This window comes from Macaca nemestrina, chromosome 6, assembly GCF_043159975.1.
Source record: "Macaca nemestrina isolate mMacNem1 chromosome 6, mMacNem.hap1, whole genome shotgun sequence".
Classification (NCBI taxonomy): domain Eukaryota; kingdom Metazoa; phylum Chordata; class Mammalia; order Primates; family Cercopithecidae; genus Macaca; species Macaca nemestrina.
The window spans coordinates 120,439,091-120,463,762 of NC_092130.1; the positions used below are offsets into that span (position 1 = coordinate 120,439,091).

General features: G+C 39.5%; 2 protein-coding genes across 2 annotated transcripts in view; one reads left to right on the forward strand and one right to left on the reverse strand.

Moving 5' to 3' along the window:
* Positions 1–8,048, forward strand: part of LOC105499384 (cell division cycle 20B) — a 62,271-nt gene extending 54,223 nt beyond the window's left edge. Inside the window, exons 11-12 of the mRNA XM_011771930.2 lie at positions 404–521; positions 5,136–8,048. Coding sequence (XP_011770232.2) covers positions 404–521; positions 5,136–5,236 — 219 coding nt within the window. The 3' untranslated portion in view covers positions 5,237–8,048. The remainder of the gene's footprint in view (positions 1–403; positions 522–5,135) is intronic.
* Positions 8,049–9,243: 1,195 nt separating this feature from the next.
* Positions 9,244–16,475, reverse strand: GZMA (granzyme A). The gene is given in 5 exon segments (NM_001305932.1): positions 9,244–9,471; positions 11,107–11,376; positions 11,566–11,707; positions 13,516–13,660; positions 16,368–16,475. Coding segments are annotated over 5 exon segments (789 nt in total). The 5' UTR covers positions 16,438–16,475; the 3' UTR covers positions 9,244–9,309.
* Positions 16,476–24,672: the final 8,197 nt, after the last annotated feature.

Here is a 24,672-nt window from a genome sequence, read left to right on the forward strand (position 1 = left end):
TTGAGTCCATAAGGAATTTGAGTTCTCAAGAGTTTCTTTTTATTGTAAAAACCTCTTCATTTGTGAGTTCAAAGTTAATATAATTTGTATTTTCTATTTTTCATATTTCCTTTCTTTCCCATCACTGCTTTGACCATGAACTTTGAGGGTAGTCTGGCTCTTCCTGGCCAATGGTCACAGTTCACTTAAATTCTTCCATTTACTACACCTAAGCCTATTTGTATACTTGATCCTTTGTTGCCTTGGATAAACTTTCCTAGAATGGATGTAATTTCTTTAACATCCTACTCCAGCTGTACTGGAGGTTGGGTCATGGACAGTGCATACTGTCTATAACCAGTTTAAGTATATTCATAAGGAATCAGAAATTGTAATAATTCTGTATTTTTGATCATTATTTCAGATTTGTTCCTTAATCTGGCTACCTAAGACAAAGGAGATTGCAACTGGCCTCGGTACTCCCAAGAATGATGTGACTGTGTGGACTTGTCCCACTGTGTCCAGGTCTGGTGGGTTTTTTGGTAAGCAAATGGGTGAGTAAAATGCCATGCATCTATAGCAAAGTGAGCTGTTGTTGAGGGGAATGAAAGATTTTCTCCTTCCGGTTTTTCTCAGTACATATTTCATCAGAGGTAAAAGTCCTACATCCACCCTACCTCAGAGAGTGTATAGTTGAATGTTTCTGAATTTGACTAAGATGGTTCATCACTTTAAATTAAGTCATCTTCTCCTTGCATATGTATATGAATGATGGAGTGGTGATCTTGGGCAGTTTTTGAACTTGAGTTAGCATCACAAATCATTTTATTTTGAAGAAAAACTAATGGTGTAGAATGGGTGGAAGATAAGGCAATCTGAAAGGGCAAGACATTATTATGTGTCAGGAGGCCACTGATGACCATGAGGCTTCCTCTGTGAACATCTGCCCTTTCAAGGTAGACCACTATTCTTCTCAGCTTAGTTCTACCAACTTTTACTGGGTACTTCTTGAGAGAAAGACCCCATGATGGGGAGCAAGACCCAGGCCCTGTCCTCTGGGCCTTAAATCTTTTGTGCAATCTAGAATGTTAAAGGGGGCTCAAGGGTGAGTAGAATATCTCCTCTACCCAGCCCAGGGAAACATGAAGACAAAACTGGTGGTCGGTACAAGAACGGGGCATCCTGCAGAACTCTGATTATATATCCCGTCTTTTTCCTCTCTCCACTCACCCGGCTTCCTGGCCAATCCCTGGGATTTACTTACTTATTATTTATTTATGAAGCATCTATTATGTGGCAGGTACTTTCTACGGTGCTGGGGATACACAGGTGAACAAGAGAGACAATGTCCTTGCCCTCAGGGAGCCCACACTTTTGTGAGAGGAGACATGCAGAAAACAAATATATACAATGTTAGGTGGTGATAATAGCATAACTTTCTTTGGAGATTCTGAAAATGTTAACGGGCAACAACGAAACAGCCTTATCGGGTAGACTTCCTGCCTCTGTTGATGAGCCCGACTGGACCTCAGCCTCAGAATGACCTTTGTATTCTTCAGCTGTCACACTCTGTGGCCTGTATCAGAATACAGGCAACTCTTAGCAGAGCCATTTTGGTGATCAGGTGCAAGTGTAGGAAGAGCATGAGTCATATTTTTTTGCATATTTTAAATCAAAAGACATGCAATTCCCTGGACCTTTTCAGATTAGAGAAGTATTGTAAATCAAGCCTTAAAACCTGGTTCTTTACAAAACTAATTCCAGCAGCTAGGCAGGGCCTTCATCTAGGTGGGGGCATGTGATAGGATATTCAAATCAATTTTCTGATGCTTGGAATAAAGAATGTACTTATCAGGTGTATTTCCTTGTTTCTCTGGCCCTTACAAGTGATAAGTACTTTAGTTTTAACTCCTTGTGAATTTTTTCACTAATATTAGACAGAATTTCCAAGAGTGCATTTTAACCTTTTCTCTTAAAATGCTTATAGTTGGAGACGAGGTTACTTTTGAGCTCTTAGACACTCATTTTCATCTCTAACCCATTAGTTCCTTCTACATACAGTATTTCTCAAAAGTGTTTAGCAGTTATACAAAACATGTATACAAAGTTGTTAATACAAAAACATGCCATGTGGTCAGTAAGTTTGGAAATTTGGGGTTAAGCTAGAACAGTTTTTTCTCTTTATTTTCTTTTTATTTAATTTTTTTTGAGGCAGAGTTTCACTCCGTCGCCCCGGCTGAAGTTCAGTGGCACCATCTCAGCTCACTGCAACCTCCACCTCTCAAGTTCAAGTGATTCTTCTGCCTCAGCCTCCCTAGTAGCTGGGACTACAGGTGCCAACTACCACTCCTGGCTTATTTCTGTGTATTTTTAGTAGAGATGGGGTTTCACCATGTTGGCCAGGCTGGTCTCGAACTCCTGACCTTAGGTGATCCACCCACGTCGGCCTCTCAAAGTGCTGGGATTACAGATGTGAGCCACCGTGCCTGGCCAGTGTTTTCTTTCTTAAGGACCTTCCAAAGGCTTGGATAGATTATGTGTATTGTGCATCACCAAGAGAAGGTGATAGCATTTGTTGTTTCCCCAAACACACTTGGGAAATCTGTAGTGGGGGGCATCTTGAAGTACTTGTTCCATGAACACACTGAGGGAGCACTGCTGTGTCCCCTGATACTGCCTAGGTATTTAATTTTTATGGCTTTTGTTGTGAGGCTGTGTTTCCATTGTGGGTCAAGAACAGAGCCCTCGACATACACCTGATGATTGGGATCTGGATCAGTGTCTTCAAACTAGGGGTTATGATCATTGGATTATGAATGTAGTGAGTCAAGATCAGCAATAAAAAGTGAAATAGAATAGTATAGATGGGAAAATGGAAAATTAGGTAGTATTTTGTGAAACTTTTGTTATGGTTATGTAGTACATTTATGTGTCTATATATGGGGTTGCTACATAAAACGTAGTTTTGGCTGTGGGTTGTGGTCACAAAGTTTGGAACAAAACTATTCTAGATTCTGGTCACACCTTTACTAAGTTTTACCCTGTTAACCATAGTCATGACTTTTTTTGGGAGGGAAAATTTCAGTTAAAGAGACCTCATCCACCTGACCACAGAAGAAAGGTAACTTATGATTATTCCCACCTATTAAAGAGTTGTAATTTTTAAGCTTTAAAATCGGAGTAGGTAGCTCTTTAGCTTGTAGGATGAGATCTGGCCTTTGGCTTGGTTTCACCATTCCGTGTGTCAATATGTGGTCTCATTTATGACTATAGTTGCAGAAATAGACAACATTTTCATGCTTTCAGTGTCTGTATTCTTAGAACCTGGGAAAATAAACCCTAAAAAGGACCTTTGTCTGACATAAAGAAGACATTTCCCACTATCTGGTAAATTAAGATTGTCACTGATATGCGAGAAAAACTTCAAGAATGCCTTTGCATCCAATCCAAATGCCATTTTTCTGACAAATTCTAGAAGTACCTTTCCAATTTTTAAGTCAAGATAGTTTTCAGTGCATGCTTTGGAAAAGATTGGGATTTCCCCCCACCGTTACTCCTTTTCCCTTTTTCTCTTCTTCATCACAACACAGAAGAGTGAAGACATATTTATTACCTATTATATTTATTGAATAGACTTTTCTTTCTTATTAATTTAAAAGCATTAGTGCAGCCTGGGCAACACAGACTCCATTTCTAGAAAAATTACAAAAATTAGCCGGACGTGGTGGCACACTCCCTATAGTCCCAGCTATTTGAGAGGCTGAGGTGGGAGGATCACTTGAGTCCAGGAGGTTGAGGCTGCAGTGAACTGTGTTTGCACCACTACACTCCAGTCTGGGTGACAGAGTGAGACCCTGTCTCAAAATAAATAAATAAATAAATAAATAAAAGCATTAGAGTAATGTTTTATTATATATTTATCCTCTTCTTTTTAAGAGGCTGGATCTTGCTATGTTGCCCAGGCTGGAGTGCAGTGGCTATTCACAGGCTTGATCATAGTGCACTGTAGCCTCAAACACCTTGCTTCAAGTGACCCTCCTGAGTAGCTGGGACTGCAGGCGTGTGCCACTGTGTCCATCTCCTATATTTATCCTTTTAAAACAACTAAATCAAGTTGCTTTTCATTTATATGGTTTTATTATTTTTTAAATAATAGACAGTGGTCTTCCATAAAAAAAGAGATTCTTTGGTCAGGGTTTGGTGTGTGGTCTGAATAGTCAGAGCGTTGAATTGGATCCTAGTTCTGGCTCTGCCATTAATTAGCTGTGTGACCTTTGGCAACACATTTGGTATCCCCAAATCTTTTCCCTCACCTATAAAAGGGGCCTGCATTGTCTTTATAAATGTAAACTTGCTGCTTCAGTTTATCTGATTAGTTTACTGAAAGCTGGGGCCCAGTGGGATACTTCTTGGGGAGGCCTGGGGTATGTGGCAGGAGCATAGCACTGGCATTCGTAGGAATGGGTGGATTAGAGACGACAGAACTAACAACAGTATAGGGCATGAAGGGTGTGGTAGGCTGATAAATTGTCTCCTAAAGGATATCCATGCTAAATCTCTGGAACCTCAGAATGGGACCTATTTAGAAATATTGCATTTGGAGATGTCATTAAGGATCTTGACATAAAATCATCCTGGATTATCCAGGTGGCCCTAAATCCAATGACAAGTATCCTTGTGAGAGACACACAGAGGAGAACAGACACACAGAAGAAGAGGTGATGTGGCCACAGAGGCAGAGCCTGGAGTGATGTGGCCACAGAGCAATGATTGCCAATAGCCGCAAGGCACAGAATCACCTCGAGAGCATCCCTAGGGAGCACTGCCCCTGTGACCCCATGATTTCAGACTTCCCATCTCCAGAACTGTGAGAATCAATTTCTGTTGTTTTAAGCCACCCAGTGAGTGGTGATCTGTTATGGCAGCCACAGGACACTGATACAGGGGCAAGAGCACTGAGGGAGAAAACTGTCCCAGTCAGCCCTGACTGCTGTCTCCCAGCATGGCTCAGTTGGTGGCAGCTCTGAACTTGGTGGGTTTGGGAAAGCCCTTTATCCTGGGATGGGACTCATGACCCCACCTCACATTGCCTATAGTCCTGAGCAGCAGCCCATGTAACGTGGAGGAGTATGAACTGTCTTTCCCTTTTCCCCCAGGCCACAGGGGCAGAGTGCTGCACCTGGCTTTGAGTCCAGACCAGACCCAGGTGTTTTCTGCTGCAGCTGATGGGACGGCCTCTGTATGGAATTGCTACTAGCACCCAGCCCCTCTAGGTTTCAGTTTCCTTATTTCTAAGTGAAGATGATGATGTTGGCTATGTCTTCTCCATGGAGTTTTTATGAGTATCAAACAAGTTGAAATACTCTTCTTGATGTGAATGCCTGTTTTCCTGTTCTTTCTCAGATTGCTTTATTTGCTCTGCTTCCCAGAGATCGACTTCTTTCCTTCTCTGCTTTCCTCTTTCTGCCCCTCTTCCTCCCCCTTTTCTTCTTCCTCCCCTTCTTACCCCTTTCTAGAGATTCATTTTCACTACTTTATTCAGAATAACATCTACAGCAAAGATTTCTACTTCTTTCCCATCTGACTTTTCTCCCTAGCTCCAAACCTCATATTTCTGATTGCCTCGGGATAGTTCCCTTTCGAGATTCTTTCCTGTCTTTAGCTCAATCTCAACACATTGAAAACACGACCCATTCACTTGAAAAACATTTATTAAAATCTCACTATATGCTAGGCAGTATGTTAAGCATGCATATTACTTTCTCTAAAAATCAGTTCTGTAGGAATCTCTTCTCCTCCTGATGGTCTTATCCCTATCCTGGTCCCCTACTCAGGGAACCTCCTGGTTCTTCTCTGTGCTTCCTTGGTTCACCCTTTGCTCTCTTTTCTTTTGTTTCACTTAGTCACATCCTGCGTGCCTGACAGCCAGTCTGCTGTAGTTGCCTTATAACTGTTTCTCTTGACTCCACACCACTGCTAGGTTAAGCATCTAAAAGTCCCGTGCTGATCCTCTCAGTCTCCTGCTCGTAAACTCTCGAGGACACCCTATTACCAAGCACCTTTGACCTCGGCCTCTGGAGTCCTGAGCCCAGGACTTGAAGTTAGATCTGTTCTTGCCTTGGCTCTGCCATAAATACACCCTGTAACCTTGGATGTGTTGCAACATCTGCAAGGATAGGAATTTGGATTTGATCACTGCTAAGGTTCCTTCAAACTTGATCAGTTCACTGTTCTGTCTTTTGAATGTTAATTCACATTCATCTCCTATATTAAGACTTTGGTTAAGTCTTGTGATTTCCTGCCTTGTTGGAGCTTTTCTTCTAATCTGAATTCTTGCTTCTCTCTCCTTTTCCTTTACACACCCACACAAGTCCTAACCTCTCCAGGAAGTGTTTTGAAATGATGTTACCTGGGTTTGAGTTCTTGGCATTAGCCTGTATCATCTACCTGGTATTACTATACTATTACAGCTGTTTAAAAAAATCTTATTACTGTCTGAATCATTGGTTATTTTGGTTTTAACATCCTGAGGAGTTTAAATTGAAGGCTTGAGAGAGCATGCATTATATTTTTTGGTGCTCCTTAGTATGTTCTGCATATGACAGATAACAAATATTGGCTGATTATTATTTTTTTTTGCTTTGACATGACTTGTTTTTACTAATACATACCCATTCCCTATGCCCCCAAAATCGATACAACATAACAAAAACTTTGAGAATTCAAAAGTAGAATGGTATATACCAGGGGAGTTTAGGACTCTTCTGTTAAATTAGTGTTAATTTGTCAATATATATATTTATTTTCCCTGTTTTTAAAATTTAAATCTGTTTGGTAATGTTAGTAATTCTTGCCTTAGAAAATTTTAGGCCACTGAAAGCCACAGGTGTGATCGTTTTCTGCAATGCACACTCTTCTTTAATGGTTTTAATTTGATCTTCCTAATAAGCCAGGTATAAACTGTAAGAAAATGTTTAGAAGAAAATGAGCAAAATGATTAGACCATTTCCAGTGTCCCCTGCTATTCTGTTGTGGATACTTCTGTTTTAATACTCTGACGACACTATGTCATGACCAAAGGCCACTTCTCTCAATTAATACTGGCATGTGAACAACAGGCTCTCATTTAAGAAAAATATTAATGTATCTGTTACTATGATTAGTTTTGTTGGGAAGTTTGGAATATGATTTTCATAAAGAAAAAGGTAAGCTTTCATATAGCACACAAAAGCCTGGGCTACAACTTATTTTTAAATTTTGAAATTAAAAATTTTTCATGGAGTAATAATTCACATATAGTAAAGCACATAAGTCTTAAGTTTATAGCTTGATGAGTTTTAAATTTGTGAATAAACAACTGTGCAACCACCATCTAGATCAAGATATGAACATCTCTAGTACCCTAAAGGGATCCCTCGTGTCCACTCCTAGTTAGCACCTCCACATTTTTCTGACTCCTATCCCCGTGGATTAGTTTTCCCCTATGCCAACTTTTAGATAAATGGAATCTCATCATGTGTATTCTTTTTTATCTCACTTTTCCTCAACATTAAATTGGTGTTGCATAAAACTGAAGTTTGTTCTTTTCATTGCTGTGTAATATTTTATTGTATGACTGTATAACAGTTGTTTATCCATTTTATTGTGTGTAGATATTTGAGTTATTTCTAGTTTTGACTTCCAAGAATAAAGCTGCTATGTACATTCCAGAACACATCTTTGGTGGATAAAAGCACTCATGTCTGTTTGGGATCTACCCAGGAGTGGAATTGCTAGGTCATATGTTTATATATATGTTGAGTTTTAGTAGACACTGCCAATTTTCCTATGACGTTGTACTAATTTATACTTCTACCAGCAGTTAACAAGGGTTCCATACAACCACTTTTTAAACAGAGTTCAAAATCTGTAGTACGTATTGACAGTAGGGAATATTCCATTCTCTTTTTGCAGTTAAAGTCCTAACTAGCAATGAGGGAATTGTAGCAAGTATTTAAAATATCATCGTAGTTACTCTCTCAGAGCCTCTCTTTTATATAGTAGCACCAGGCCTCCTTTTCTAGTATAAAGATTCATCCCTGGTTGCATATTACAATCACTGGGGAGCTCACATAAAGAATACTACATCCCGGGTCCCACCAAATACCAATTAAATCAAAATGTGTAGAGGTAGGACCTGGGCATTGGTAGTTTTAAAGAGCTTAGTGAGTCTAATGAACGACCATGGTTGAAAACCAATGTACTATTATTTTAGCCAGTCTTTAAGCTATGCTCCTTCCTTTGTTGTTGGTGTTTTATTTTTGCACCTTCCTTTGTTTTAAGAGCCTGTCTCTTAGTGTTGCTGTATGTTATTGGTTTGAATATGTATTATGCATGTATATGTGTGTGTGTATATGTGTATATATATGTGTGTATGTGTATGTATATACATATGTAGATAAACACATATATGTATATATTGAAATTTGTATTACATAATATATAATATACATATATAAAATTTATATTACTAAAGGGACTATAGAAATTGAAAGAATCTGTTCACATAATAACATCTTGAAGTGACTGCAGGCTGATGACTACCTACTAAATTCACTATGTTGAAAAAATATGATAAGGGCTTTTTCCAAAGAAAACTTTCTGGACACAAGTGAACACTCACTCTCTACTATGGGATGGCAGCCACTGTAACTCTCATGTTGATTGGATCTACCCAGTCTCAAGAACAAAGAGAACTGAGAAATCACCTAGGTACTCCAAGGCTTAAATGCAAGGCACTGAGAAAGAAGGCTGACTTTCTACTGTATAATTTTCTTGGCTGCCCAAGTACTGTATTTGTATGCCCTAGAATTTGGAAAATGCTGTAAGGCATTGCTTGTTTCTTTTTCTCCCATAGACTCAGATTCTTGTGTATAGCATGAAAAGCAGTTGTTAATGTGGAACAATGCCCTATATTTCCTTTTCCAGACTGGCTGCAGACTGGCTGTTCCAGACTGGCTGTTTCTGTTTCCTGTGGAATTGTGGAGCCCTTTACTGCATTTGTTGTTAGACTTGATCTTAGGGTCATTCTTGCTGGATTCTACTGAGACAGAGAGATGAATAATTCAGGAAGCATTCCCATGTCACTTGACGCATAAATGACTCTGGTGACATTGATCACATAATCCCTCCCCCTTGCATTATCTACAAGGCTGCCGTATAACTCTGCTTCACTTTGCTGGAGCAGATCTGCCCACTAAGTTTACAAGAGAGGAAACAGGTACAGTCATGCAAATTGGTTTTATTTGTGAAAGCATTAAGAAGCCACAGAAAATGAAATGAAACAGTTATTTAAACTGCCCCCTTGATAGTCATAATTATCCAGCTGAGGTATTTCTTTGAGAGAAGAATATAGACACAAGGCCCACCAGGGTCTCCACATTTATTTTTACGGCCAAAGGAAGTGACCCCTCGGAAAACACCGTTACACAACAAAGGGCTTCCAGAATCTCCCTGGAGGAAAACAAGAGGGGTCAGTGTTCAGCATTACCACTAGTGAAATGGAAGAAATTCTGTAGCATTTAATATGAGTTAAGACCAACCTTGATCTCATTGAAGATAGTGCTTAAAAATTAAAACATTTGGAAATATTTTAGTATTTTTGAATTGGTTCACTTGGTTTATTTATGAGCCAGTGAAAATCAAAATGAAACTTGCACATGTTATCAGCTAATTTTGAGACTGTTGCTCTGCTTTTGGAAAGGAAAGTCTCCTGTTTATTTGTCATTTTCTCAAAATGCTTAATAACTCAAGCGGCAAAATAGTCAAATGCAGATGGTACATTGAAGCAAAGAATAAAAACTATGTTTTCTGGTTCTTCTAGCAGATAATTGCCTTCCAAAAGAAACAAAACCACATCAGTCCCTTTCAGGCAAAAGTGGGCCTTATAGAGATACGAAATAAAGAACCATGTTAGAACCCGGGATCCTCCCTGGACAGGTATAGTTCCCCTGCCTGTTACAGTAATGGCATTTGCAGAATTAGTCCTTTAGGTTTAATTCATCAATAGCCAATTTCGGGGTGTTGAGAGAACAGGGAAGGATTGCCAAGCTTCAGTGGTGGCGGGTGGCTGGTGGGATGGGAACTAACATCTTAGTATGCTGCCGTGGCCTTAGGATGCTGCATGTGGGTTCCAAAAGCTTGTGGTTTCCAAAAGCATGAAGGTTCTGGGTTCCTGGGAGCCCAGCGTGGTGGACGAGGGAGGGAATGGGGGAACTAGGGCAGAGAAGAGAAAGTGGACAGGTACTAAAGACAAATGTTTTCTTTTCCTGGGATTTGACTAGCTTTGGTTCTGAAGGCAAGACATAGATCTAGGGAAGGACAGAGACCTTTGGATTTCTCAATCTCTGGTAACTCCCAAACCATGCATACTGCATACCCTTCTTCAGGTAAGACTCTGTAAGGTCTTTGGGACAAATGAGAAATGCAAGCTAGTATTCAGTTTAAAAATCTGTAAAATGTTTCTTCTATTCTTGTCTTTAAGCATGGCCCTGTCCCACCCCTTCTCAGGGGGTTCTAGGATGGAAGCTTACACATTTTCTGGTATGAGTCATGCTTTGAACATTGAACAGCATGTTTACTGGGGATTAAACTAAGCTCTGGGAAGCTATAGGGTCTGGCTGGAAATATTCAGCCAGGCTTGACAGACATTTCAGACACACCGATGTTAAATGGCAGAGGAACGTAGTGGAGAAGGAGAGGGAATGTACTGAAATGGGGAAAGTGTACTGAATGGCCTTGAGGAACCTTAACTTCAACTCTTCTAAGTGTTGTATATCTTCAAGTTTAGATCTCTGTATGTTAATATGAAAAATGAGACCAAACATTGCTTCTTAGTAATTTTTGTAAGAAGTCAAAAATATGTAGTGCATGCACCCCATGCACTAGCAGTGAGCTTCTTATTTTTGATTAATGACTCACTTGAGCTGAGCACATTCATGTATTTGACTGGGGTTTTATTAAACTTATTTCAAGAAACTCTAGGATCCTGTAGAAGCCAGTGCCATGACAAAACAAAGCATGATGTTACATTTTCTCTGTCTGCATGACTTACTTCAATAGCTAAATGTGGGATCTTATTTTACTTACATCGCACGAGTCTTTTCCACCTCGGAGGCTTCTGGCACAAACCATATTCATTCCAATCACAGGGTTAAAATTATAGTGATTTGGATCATTGCAGATTTTTCTGTCTATGATGGTGATATTGACTTCTCTCAGCGTATCAGACTGAGATGCACTATTGTGAATCTTCCCCCACCCTGCAACTTGGCACATGGTTCCTGGTTTCACGTCATCCCCCTTTTTAGGCAGATGAAGGATAGTCACATATTTGTTAATTTTTGCTTTTTCTGTTAGCTGTTGGAAGAAAAACATAAAGTGTTAATGGGATAAGATATTTACATTTTAACTTAGATTATAGTCCAAATTTTCAGGATCCTCTTTATGTGAGTTTTTACAACAGGGGCACCAAGGAAATGTTTTCATGTTGGTGGCCAGATTGTAGAAGGTTCTATGACTTTTGAGAAGACAATCAAAGACACGTACCTGTAAAAGTTTAAGATCACCTTCGTGTGTGGCTGGGTCATAGCATGGATAGGGAAACTCTTTCTTAACACGCATTATCTGTTTTTCTCGCTCTTTCCTGGTTATTGAGTGAGCCCCAAGAATGACCTGGGACCTTTTGTCCCTGAGAACAGATACAACATTATTTACTGGATTTATTCTTTGTATTAGCAATTGAGCATATATGCTGATCAGTTTCATTGTCCCATTTGTAAGTATGGAGGTGGGGAGACTTCTTTGTGGCTCAGAAAGAAAATGTGTGCTTTAAAAAATAAAATAATATTTATGAATAAAAGAATGGTTATGAATTCATCGTCGTCATCATCACCAACTTGTTTATAAAAAGGTAAACTAGGTTCATTGAAAAACAAGAGAATTCCATGGCAGCAAAGCCAAGCCTTGTGCTTGTCTGCCCCTCTACCCCTGCCTTATTTAGCTGTGATGGAGAATTACTTATTAGCTGTGATGGGAAGCAAAGATCTCAGTAGTCCAGGGACGAAGCAAAAAGCAGCCAATAGTTGTAAAGTAATGTAATGAAGGGGTCTTTTAAAGAAAACAACAAACTCAAATGGGAAAACTTTCAGAAACAGATTGCCCCATGGAGGACCCTATTTGCATGGCATTGATGTTGAAGGGATGGTGGTCTGAAGGAGGGGTTCAGGAGTCTTTTTTTTCTCTTAAAGATTCATTTTGGTTATCAAAATCAAAATGCTTTCTGATGAACTGATGGTTAAGGCTATCATCATTCACAACCTAGTATAAACTACACCAACCAGATTATGCACACTGCCTCTTTTCCATTACATCAGCTGAGATTAGTCTCACTTAAACGATCACATGTACCCCCAACATATGTGCAACTATTATATGTCAATAAAAAGTAAATAATAAAAGATAAAAGAAAAAGACCTTAGAACAGTGCTTTCCAGTAGAGCATATTTTTATGATGAAATGTTCTATTTATCTGCACTAGCCACATGTGGCTACTGAGGACTTGAAATGTGGCTAGTGCGATTGAGGAACTAATTTGATATTTTATTTAACTTTAATTGATTGAAATTTACATAGCTACCTCTAACTAGTGGCTATCATATTGAATGGCCTAGGTTTACAGGCTTGATTTACAGAGTACGAAAAGACAAGGCCTGGGAAGAGGTTGAATGTAGCGGTTGACAGGAGTGAAGAGGTGGCCAAAGATGTGACAGGAATTCACCGAGGCATACAAGAAGGCATTGGACACAAGCTTTCTGTACTTGATGGTTGCACCCAGGGCTCTGAGGGGGCACTGAAAGTTTCACCCTTCCATGCTGAGGCTAATTCTACCTGGGCATGCAGTCATGACAGAAGCAAAGCTCTGCAGCACCTGTACCCAATGGCTTAGTGGAGATCTACAGAAAGAGCTTGTGGATGCTGCTTCCTCATTGCCTGATTCTTTGTGGCAAGTCTGGGCTTAACTTCCTTTTAGGCTTAAGCAAGTGCCTAAAGACTTAAGCGACACGACGATACATGTGAACCTCCCATGGCTTTAGTGGGATCTACTATTTATTTTATTTTATTTTATTTATTTTATTTTATTTTGAGATGGAGTCTCACTCTTGTTGCCTAGGCTGGAGTGCAATGGCGCGATCTCGGCTCACTGCAACCTCCGTCTCCTAGGTTCAAGCAATTCTCCTGCCTCAGCCTCCAAAGTAGCTGGGATTACAGACATGCACCACCATGCCTGGCTAATTTTGTATTTTTAGTAGAGATGGGGTTTCACCATGTTGGTCAGGCTAGTCTCAAACTCCTGACCTCATGTGATCCACCTGCCTTGGCCTCCCAAAGTGCTGGGATTACAGGTGTGAGCCACTGTGCCTGGTCTGCTCTTTTTATTAATGTTTCCCCAAATTAGAGTATCTTTACAAACTTTTTTTAAAAAACCCAGGCACTTACAAGTTACAGTGAGCTGCAGTCAACACCCAGTCTTCTGCAATCAAAGCCCCAGCACAGATGGTTTTTCCGTCAAGACTAAGTAGGACCATGTAGGGTCTTGAATGAGGAGTTACTTCATTTCCTCCAATAATTTCTTCACAGACATCTGTTCAATGGAAAAAGACAAATCAGATTGGTGTTCAACCCCAAAGAGCTCTACACAAAGTCATGTTTCTAAGACCAGCCATACTTTTTGCACTCAGAGAGGAAGTCTGGTTGAGAGCATTTCTCCTTGTTTTTACTCTATGTAGACCTGCAGACATCTGATGCAAATCCTATTCCTGTTGGACTTTAGGGTCCTGCTCTTCCACACATAGAAGCCAGGCCATTGACTGTTCCAGGATCATTAGGCTAGATGTCACAAACCAGCAACCTCAGGCCCCAGGGCAGAAAGCTCTGCCTTGGTCTTTACCATCAACAGTTGCTGCAGGAGATGCCAGTGGTAGTGACAACCTCAAGTGCTTCCACCCTTTTTGGCTAAGTATTAATTTTGGGGAAATAGATAAGACTTTTAGAAGCCTCATAACTTCCCTTTTAACCCCAAGCCATTGCAAAAACACAGCTTATGAACCAATATTAGCATCATTTGGCTGTGACCCTCCCCCTCAGTCCTTTGGTCATTATGAGAGTTTTGGTTATTAAATTGCACTGTTCTCACTCATAAGTTAAGAAAATAACATCGATTACACCTCCCTTTCAATCTCTAGACCAAACCATGTGGTTTAATCTAAGGTATTTTCCACTGAGATATGGAAGAGAGGAGAGAAGATACTATATGCCGAGAATTCTGCCTAAGTGACATTTCCTTGATGATGATAGTGTAGAAGTAGAGACCCATTGTTAGGGAACAGTGAGAGCTAAACACAAGGCAAACCATACATGCTGATAGATAGAGCACCTTATGTCTTAGTGATACACTCTGAGCTCTCCACCTCCCGCACCAGATGTTCTTGGATTCTCCCAAAATACTTTTGCTGAGACTCATGGTTTCTTGAATAGGGCACAGTGCCTCTTGTTCCATAATTAGGACTAAGTCATTGCCAAATTCACAGGCAAGTATTAATGGCAGCTATAGAAGCCTTTCGTAAGATTTTATGAGGGTGAGAGCAAGGAGGAGAGTGACCACATGAAATGTGCCTAGTGTGATTTGAAAAAGCAGAGGTCTCTGCTTTTAAAAAGGGAACTGGGAGGAAGAAATTCTAGACTCTAGAAATAAAAGGGTAAAGAGCTTATAGAAACAAGAGAACTTCACCCAATCCCAATTTTCCTAGAATGATTCATGTACAGATAGATTTCAACCGTGCCTTGCTTTGCTGTGTCTGTTCCTTATATGGGCCCACACTGCCCTCTCTGAACACAGGAAACAAAGAGGAGCACAGCAGTTTGCTTTTGTTGTTTCCTTTGAAGAAAAGATATGGCTGGATTTATCTGCCCTGTTTTTTTCTGTATGGAGAATTTAACATGCCTGAATATAGTCATACTATGCCCTGCTTATAACATAGCCAACCTTTGTCTCAAATGTCCTGCAGTCTTGTTATTTTTATATTTCTTCCCTCTCTATCTTTTTTTTTTGGGGGGGGGGACAGAGTCCTGCTCTGTCGCCAGGCTGGAGTGCAGTGGTGCGATCTCAGCTCATTGCAACTTCTGACACTCTGGTTCAAGCAATTCTCCTGCCTCAGCCTCCCGAGTAGCTGGGATTACAGGCACACACCACCATGCCCAACTAATTTTTGTGTTTTTAGTGGAGACAAGGTTTCACCATGTTGGCCAAGATGGTCTCGATCTCTTGACCTTGTGAACCACCCGCCTCAGCCTCCCAAAGTCTTCTCATATTTAGGTGCATGATAAACCAGAGTTCTTTGGGAATTCCTGGCAAGGTAGGTTATTACATAAGTCCCTGCCTCCAAAAGCTGATGAATCATGGGAAAAACCATGGTTGGCTCCATATTGCTACAGCTCGAGTGTAGTCCTCACTTCCTAGTAGGTTCTTCAAGGGAAATCTGGAGCTCCCCAAGAGCTGTCACCCTTTCAGTGGTGATACCATGAATTATACAGCATTTTAACCCATGCATGCGCAGCTCATGCAAAAGCAGAAATATTGATTACCATTTGGTAGACAAAAAATTAGCTTAATAAAAAATATTATAGCACTCCCAAAGGGTTAATGAGGGAACTGGCCTAATGTCTTAATGTATTGCCAAAGAGTCTCTAGACCTGAGAAATAAGTATAAAAATTCTAATAATTCCTGATTCACTTTTGGTGTCTAGATCAGATTTGTCTTAGTTTTCTTTAAATGATCTATGCATTTTCTGCAGCAGGAAAGGCTGAGTTGACTAACTTGCCACTATTCCTTTCCTGGAAGGTACTATTTGTTTTACTAACACGAGGGTTTTGTTCACTCATTTTTACATTGTCTTTTTTGGCAGTTTTCAAGTTACAAATTGGCAGCAATAAGCATTGGTGGTTCTGCTATCTTTTGCAAAATAATCGTGAGAAGAAAAGATGTTTTTTTCTTCTAAAATACAGAAATATTTAAAATCCAAGAAAGAATGCTATTTAAAAAAAAATAGAGACAGGGTCTCACTATGTTGCCCTGCCTGGACTCAAACTCCTGTGCTCATGCAATCCTTCCACCTCAGCCTTCCTAGTAGCTGGGACTACAGGCATGTGCCATTGTGCCTGGCTAAACATTTTAAGGCTTGGGGGAAAACATCTTCTTTCAGTATAGGAAGGTAATATTACCAAAAGTTCATTGCAAGTCTGCTCCATTTTGCTTCGTGGTCATAATGGAAATGAGAAGAATCAGTCTTACCTTCAGGAATTAGCACAAGAAAAACGACAACTGAGAGAGAGGATGCCAGAAATCTGTAGGAGTTCCTCATTGTGACTGCTGTCCCACATCAATCAACCTGAAAATCTGTTTTCAGTTCTTAACTGCCTCCATCTATATACTGAGAGTAAAAAGGATGTGGTTTCCTTTCTTTCTTTTTTTTTTTTTTTCAAATTTCATAGTTTAGCATTAGGAAACCAAATCCAAATAAGTGAGAATGGTGGATGATGGCTCACTGTCAGCAGGCATGTTTTCCTTTGCTAGGACTGTTGAGGGGGGCGCTGGAATTCTACAAGGTGGGAGGGGGGCAAGGGACCTTGTTGCCATCAGAGTACACCAGGGAAGACTGTAAAGTGTCTCAGCTAAGATTTTGAAGATGCTTTCATCATCTGCAATATTATCTACAGTATCCATGACTGGAAACTCTTGAAGACTTAAATTAGAGTTTTAATAAAAGTCCTCAAAATTGGTCACCAATCAAACTTCTTTCTAGCTATCTCCTTGGGTTATATAAGAATTAGCAGGCCAAGTGCAAGGGGAGGACAGGAGGGAGATTTATTTACATAGAGGCTCCTGCCTGGATTTTCCTTCCCCACTTTGTGGTGAGTGTTTATTGTGCTCCTGTCTGGTCTGTGGCAGGTGTGGGGACATGGGCTGGAGGGGGCAGGGGCTCTTGGCCCGTTCCAGCTCTCTGACTGTGCGTTCCTGATTGTCTAGTTTCACAACTTTAGATACTGAAAGTATCTCTGAGTTTCCCTCCCACCCTCCCTTCCTGCCTTTCTTTCTTTCTTTTTTCTGAACAGGTTTAGCTGAGAAAAGAAGTGGGAGTCATTTTTGTTCCAATGTTGGGGAATGTCTCGCTCTAAGAAGAGTCAACTTCAGTCCCTGGAGGAACAGTATGCAGTGTACTTTCTATCAGAAATGAGTTCAGCTCTCTTTCTGAGCTGAGGATGTGGTCTCCAATACAATACAAATGGTCAGATGTGCTGTCAGGATGTTGGGTACTGAACCAACCATCCCCATAGTTAACACTCTGATGACTTCAAATCTAGTGGTTACTTTTTAGAAATCGAGTGACTTTAGAAGGGAGCCCTGCTGAGACCCCTGTGTTTCTTTTTCTCAGATATTGCAAGTGTATCAAAGGTTCATCATTTTCAGTAATAGCAATAAGGTACCCTGCTACTGGGTGAGTAATTTTAGTGCAGACCTAAAAAAGTCAAATTGTAATTAACTACACCTACTGAAAAATTCTTAAAGAAAACATTGACAATTTTGTTTATTTTTATGTGAATGGTTGCTCTTCTTCCATTTATGTTGACTTCTAACAACTTTGTGAGACATAATTCACACACCATAAAGGTCACCCATTAGAGCGTATGAGTCAATGGATTTTAGTATATTTGCAGAGTCGTGCAGCCATCACCATAATCTAATTCTAGAACATCTTCATTATCCCCGAAGAAGCCTTGTATCCATTAGCAGTCACTCTCTTTAGGCAACCTGCAATCTATGTCTCTATGGAATTTGCCTATTCTGGACATTTCTTATAAATGAACCATACAGTATGTGGTCTTTTGTGACTGACTGTGTTCTCTTAGCATAATGCTTTTGAGTTTCATCTACAGCATAACATGTATCAGTACTTCATTCCTTTTAATTACCAAATAATCCGTCATATGGATATAGCACATTTTATTTGTCCATTCATTGGTTGATGGACATTTGGGTTGTTTCCCCTTTTTAGCTATTATGAATAATGCTTCTGTGAACATTTATGTGCAAATCTTTATGTGGACATATGTTCTGATTTCTGTTGGGTCTATACCTAAGAGTGGAATTGCTTGGTCATGTGGTAACTGTATATTTAACATTTTGAGAAACTTCTAAACTGTTTTCCAAAGTGGCTGTATCAATTTATATTTCCACCAATAATGTACAAAGGTTCTAATTTCTCTACATCATTTCAATATATTTTTAAAAAATAATCACTATTTTAGTGGGTGTGAAATAGCATCTCATTGTGGTTTTGACTTGTATTTCCCTAATGATGAATGATGTTGAGTTTCTTTTCATGTGCCTACTTGCCACTCATATATCTTCTTTGGCAAAATGTCTATTCAAATTATTTGCTCTTTTTAAAATTGTGTTATTTGTCTTTTTATTATTGAGGTATAAGTGTGCTTTAAACATTCTGGATACGAATTTGTTATCAGACATATGATTTGCAAATATTTTCTCCAAGTCTGTGGGTTGTCTTTTTTTTCTTGATGATGTCTTTCGAAGCACAAAAGTTTCTAATTTTAATGACTTACAACTTAATCTTTTTAATCCCTTTTGCCTTTGGTGTGATGTCTAATAAATTATTAACTAATACAACATCATAAAGATTTACTCCTACATTTTCTTCTAAGATTGTTATAGTTCTATTTTGTTTTTACCTTTAGGCCTTTTTTTAAAGTTAAATTTCTCATATAGTTTGAGTTAATTTTTGTGTATGGCTGATGTGGGGTCCAACTTCATTCTTTTGCATGTGAATATTCAGCTGTCCAGCATTATCTTTTGAAAAGACTATTCTTTCCCTGTGGAATTGCCTTGGCCCCTTTGTTGAAAATTAAAGGTTAGAGTTTATTTCTGGCCTCTCAGTTCTATAATATATATGCACATGTCTATGCCAGTACCACACTGTCTTGATTACTGAAGCTTTGTAGAAACTTTTGAAATGGAACGGTTTGAGTCCACCAACTTTGTTCTAATAATTTTTTCCAAGATTGTTTTAGCTGTGAAATATGAATGTTAACAATGATGTATGCAGTGATTTCTTTACATTCTTGGGAAAAATTTTAATTTATTGTAATGTGAATGAGCCGTTGCAATGTCATAAGCCAGCAGTTCTCAAAGTATGGTCTGTGGACTCCTAGGGGGTCCTGAGACAAGTCGTGAGGTCAAAACTATTTTCATAACAACACCAAGATATTGCTTTCCCCCACCAAACCCCACCATGTGTCGACATTTACACCGATTGTACAAAGGCAATGAAGGGTAAAACTTTGGGTGCCTTAGTGGGAATCAGAGCAGTAACACCAAACTGTGCTAGTAGTCATCGTATTCTTCATTGTCAGGCACTTTCAAAAGAAAAAACCGGAACAAAACCCAGTTTTACGCAAGAATGTCCTTGATGAAGCAGTAAAAGCAGTCAAATAATTTAAATTTAATAATCTTGATCATGTTGTAAATGTCTTTTTAATATTCACTGTGGTATGGAAAGTATGCAAAGCATGCATAAGGCACTTTGGCTGTACAAGGGCTGTCTTGAGGAAAAGCACTAGAGCAATTGAGTCGTGAACTGATCTGTCTCTTTTCTTGGAATACTGTTTTTACTTGAAAGAATGCTGATGAGGAATGATTACTCGGACATGGACATTTGGTGGACATTTTCTCAAATGTGAATGAAATGAACTCGATACCTTAAATAAGTTAACTGATAATTTTTGTTGCTAATGATACAATTAGAACTTTCAAGAGAAATAATTTTGGGGAAACGTGTCTGTTGTCACAAGCTTGATCTCTTTCCAACACTTAAAGATTTTCCTGATGAGATGGTGGTAGTATTAACAAATATGACTTTTAAATATTGTGTAGTGAAATGTATCAACATTTGGAAAATCTGCATAATTCAGTGAATTGAGAGTTTCCGAAAGGGCAATGTGTGCTGTTACATGCATTTGGTTTTGAATTTGCTGTGCTCTTTCCAAGGCACCAGAGTAGTGAATCAGCTATTGAGAAAAATGGCTGGAATCATATTAATTAATTGATTAATTACACAGACATTTATTGAATGCCTATTAGATGCCTGGTGTAATGTTAGATGCCAAGGATAAGAAGCAAAGCATATCATTTGCTACTCTGGTAGTCATCTATTTCTTGATATAGCGGTAGTTAAGGAGGTGTGTTCACTGTGATAATTCATGGAAAAATAAAATGTGTGCAAGGGGGAGGGGAACTGCCTGCTTAAGGCATAGACTTTCAGAGCTGGTAGAGTTATGGGGGTTTATAATTTATTCATTCATTTTGTAAAAATATTTATTAAACACCTAGATACTGGGAATACATCAGTGAGCAAAACGGACAAAAATCTCTGCCCTTATGGAACTCACATTCTAGTGGGAGGAGATAGAATTAAGTAATAATTATCAATATGATAAATAAGATATATAATATATTAGAAAATGATATAAAAAAGTTGACGGTTAGAGGTAGGGAGTGTGAATTGGGTATGCATGCATTGTGAGAAGGTGGCACTTTAGCAAAGACTTGAAGGAGGGTGAGGGTGTTAGCCATGAAGATATCTGGAAAAGGGCTGGAAGACTAGCGTAGTTCGAGAGAAGTGAGTGAGGGAAGCACAGAAGGAAATGAGTTTAGAAAAATAGTGGGGGACAGAACTGTGAGGGCCTGTGGGTCACTGTATGGACTCTGCCCCTTACCTTAAGTGAGATAAGGAGTCATGTAGGTCATGAGAGGGGGAGTGACATGATCTGATGTGCTTAAATGGGATCACTTTGGCGACTGTGGGGAACAGATTGAACAGGAACCAGGATGGAAGTCGGAAGATTAGGAGGAAATTGCAGTGATTCAGGCTGGAGAGGATGGTGGCTTGGATCTGTGGGGCAGTGGGAGGTGGGTGAATTCTGATCTGTTTTGAAATTAAGACAGGTAGAAATCTCTCGCAAATTTGGTGTGCAGTATCCAAGAGAGGAGTCAAAGAAGACTTCAGAATTTTTGATCTGAGCTACTGGGAAGGTGGAGTTGCCATGAAATAAAATGGGGACATCTGGAGCTGAAGCAGGTGTGGAGGGGAAGATGGAGAGGATGGGTTGTGTCTGAGACGTCTGCTAGACATGTGAACAGAGCTATAGAGTAAGGTGGCTGGATTAGGGAGATGCCTGAGCTACAAACATGGATTGGGAATTACCAGCATGTAGATGGCGCACTGTCTATAGAGTCAGAGAGCCTAGCCCCCACTGAGAAAGGAGTGAGTGTGGATAGAGAAGAATTTCCCAGGACCTATCGGAGGGTCACCCTATCTTGAAAGTGGAGGAGAAGAGGAGCGACCAGCAATGACCACTGAGGAGGAGAGACCTGTAAGGTGGGAGTGAGGCCAGGAGACTGTGGTGTCTTAGAAACCAGCGAAGTCAGTGCCACCAAGAGGAGGAGAGTCCACTGGTGCCACATGCTGCTGAGAAGGTAAGTGAAAAGGGACGAGAATGGACCATCGGATTTCACAAGGCTAACAAGGTAACAAGGTGGAGGTCTTTGCAAGAGTCATTTCTTAGAGTGTGCGGCAAAAACCATATTAGAGTTGAAGAGAACAGGAGAGAAATTTGAGTGAAGACATCTCATTGGAGGAATTCTGCTGTAAAGAAAAGCAGAGAAATGGGGAAATGCCTGGTGAGAGAAATCTTTTTCTTTTTTAGATGAGAAGAAAAATGCATGTTTGTGTGTTTTGTCATTTACAAGTGTGTGGGATTGTACCTTGCGTACAAATGGTAGCCTGTCTGAAAAGAAATCATTAATGAGAGCTTCCACTCTACATGATTAGCTTGAGACTGAATCACAACACTTCTTATCTACCCATGGCAAAAGATGTCTCTTGAGAAAAAGTTCTTTGATTCAGTGACCATTTGCTTTATTCAGAACTTGAAGATGGTTACTTTTGTGTTTCCTGTTAAAAGAAAGTCAATCCAGGAAAGGCCAGCATATCCTTTACTCTTCCAAACAGAGTTCCAAAATGTCTGTGGCCCTTAGAATTTAGAGTTCAGTGTTCTATTCATGTAGGAGTGTGGGGAGAGATGAAGGGGGATTTATACTTCTCACCATATACTTATATATTTTAATTTTTTTACAAAAAATTCAATAATAAACATAATGAGAAAGGTCTAGTGTGTATTTTAGATATTTGGAAAATTTGAAGTTTGAGGCTAGGAATAGTTCAGGACAATTGCATCATTTATTAATTATAAGTGGACTAAAGTATCATATGCCAGCAGGCCTCAGTTCAGCCAGCATGTTGATGTGCATTTTGCCTTAGCTAGCCGATTTATACATCCAAGCCCTGAACTTAGTTCTGTTATTATTAATAAATTGTGATACATAACAAAGAAAAATGGCTTCTTTTACCAGCTACCATTTATGTCTCATCTTTTTCTCTGGAAGAGCTGAATTATAAAAAACTCACTCTCTAACACGTCTGACTGATTTATCCAATTTAATTCATCAAACATTACTTGAGGGCCCATGTGCCAGGCAGTGTGCCCAGCACTGTAAATACCGAGGGAACAAGGACATGATTGCTGCCCTTGAAGCATTTGAAGTCTAGCAGAAGACAAGAAGAACACCACAGATAATGAGGACACCTGCTTCAGATTCTGATAACATGGAGCAGAACAAGAATATACCACATTAAGAAAGTAATTGGAGAAAAGATAGATAATATTTCATACTCCCAGCAGCCATCACAATTAGCCCCTGAGATCAGCCCTATATTTAAACAAACTTATACACATTCTGGAGTTCTGACTAGAATGGCCACAGACTTCACAACAGCCTGGTAGAAAGATCACTGGTCTGCAAGGCAGACACCGGCTCCATCACTAAAACATTTAAGATCTTGAGCAGGGAATTAGTTTGTGCCTCCATTTTCACACCTGTTAACTGAGAATAGTGACACATAGGGTGTAAAATGAAATGGTCTCAGAATTTGAAGTCAAGAATTGTCCATCCTCCAACTTCACACCTCCTAGGATGGGTATCATCAAAAAACAGAAAATAACAAGTGGTGGTGAGGATGTGGAGAAACTGAAACCCTCATCCACTACTGGTGGGGATGTGAAGTGGTGCAGCCACCGTGGACAACAGTGCACAATGGTTAAACATAGGGTTTCCATATGACCAAGCAATTTTAGCCTGCATTAGGCCATTCTTGCATTGCTATAAAGAAATACCTGAGACTGGGCAATTTATAAAGAAAAGAGACTTCATTGACTCACAGTTCTGCAGGCTGTACAAGCATGGCACCAGCATCAGCCAGGCTTCTGGAGAGGCCTCAGGGAGCTTTTACTCCTGGTGGAAGGTGAAGTGGGAGCAGGCACATCACATGGTGAGAGCGGGAGTGAGGTTGGGGGGAGGTGCCACACATTTGAATATGTAGTGTATATGCTATTCAGTTGTGAATTGGTGGGACGCATGTAACAGCTTATCAACGTGGAGACACTGGTACTTGATAGCCTCTTAAGGAAAATTTGCTTCCAAATTTTAAGCTGGAAAGTCACTGGAATAACTTTTACAATACATGGCCTTTTATATTTCTGGTATGTATGTTAAGAACTGTGTACAAATTGAAATGTCTGTATTGATCCTCGGCCAATAAAATCTCAATTATGAAAGAAAAATGTGAATTTACTTCTTCCCATGAATTATCTTCATCTTTTATTTTTTAATTATACTTTTTTTTCAAAATTATTTTCATAGAATACATTTTCACATTAGAGATTCCCATAGTGTGAACATAACGATTTATTACTTATGGTTTTATATTTGTGGATGGATTGTTTTAGAACAAGTAGAACAAATTTGAGGATTAAGTCTCAGTTTATACTTTGTAATAGTTTGATACATCTACAAGGGGAACCTTGCCCTTAAATGGAACCTCTCTATATTCAGAAGCACTCCAAGCTATTTTTCTTAAGATTTAGAAATTGATAATGTGAGATATCAGCATTTCCTAATTTTAAAATTTCCCTAGTATATGCAACCATCAGTAGGTGGTATCTACTGAATAGAGAAGGAAGTTTTAAAAAATTAAACACTATCTAAGTTTCTGCAAAGTTTTTATTCATGAATTAACAGTATTTCCCTTTGTCCACTACTCCCAGGGCAAATACAGAAGTTTGATCATATATTAATAGTAATAAAGCTGGATTCTCTTTAAGAGATTGATAAATTAAAAGGCTCATATATCATGTTTTGTTATACTATGAGTCTTTTGAGAAGCTGGGAGGCAACCCCATTAACTCACCAGAATACAGAACTCAGTCTCACAACTTCTTAGACAAAATTCCTCTCAAACCTTTTCCTTAAAGATTAAATTCTGAAAATAATCTTGTGATTAAGAGAAGAAGGCTGTCCACCAATGGACTCATCTGCTATTTCTTCCTGATTGTGAGTTGAACGGCATGACAACACAGAGGAAAAGAAGCATACATCAATTCTTCAAAGTATTAAGTCAGAAAGG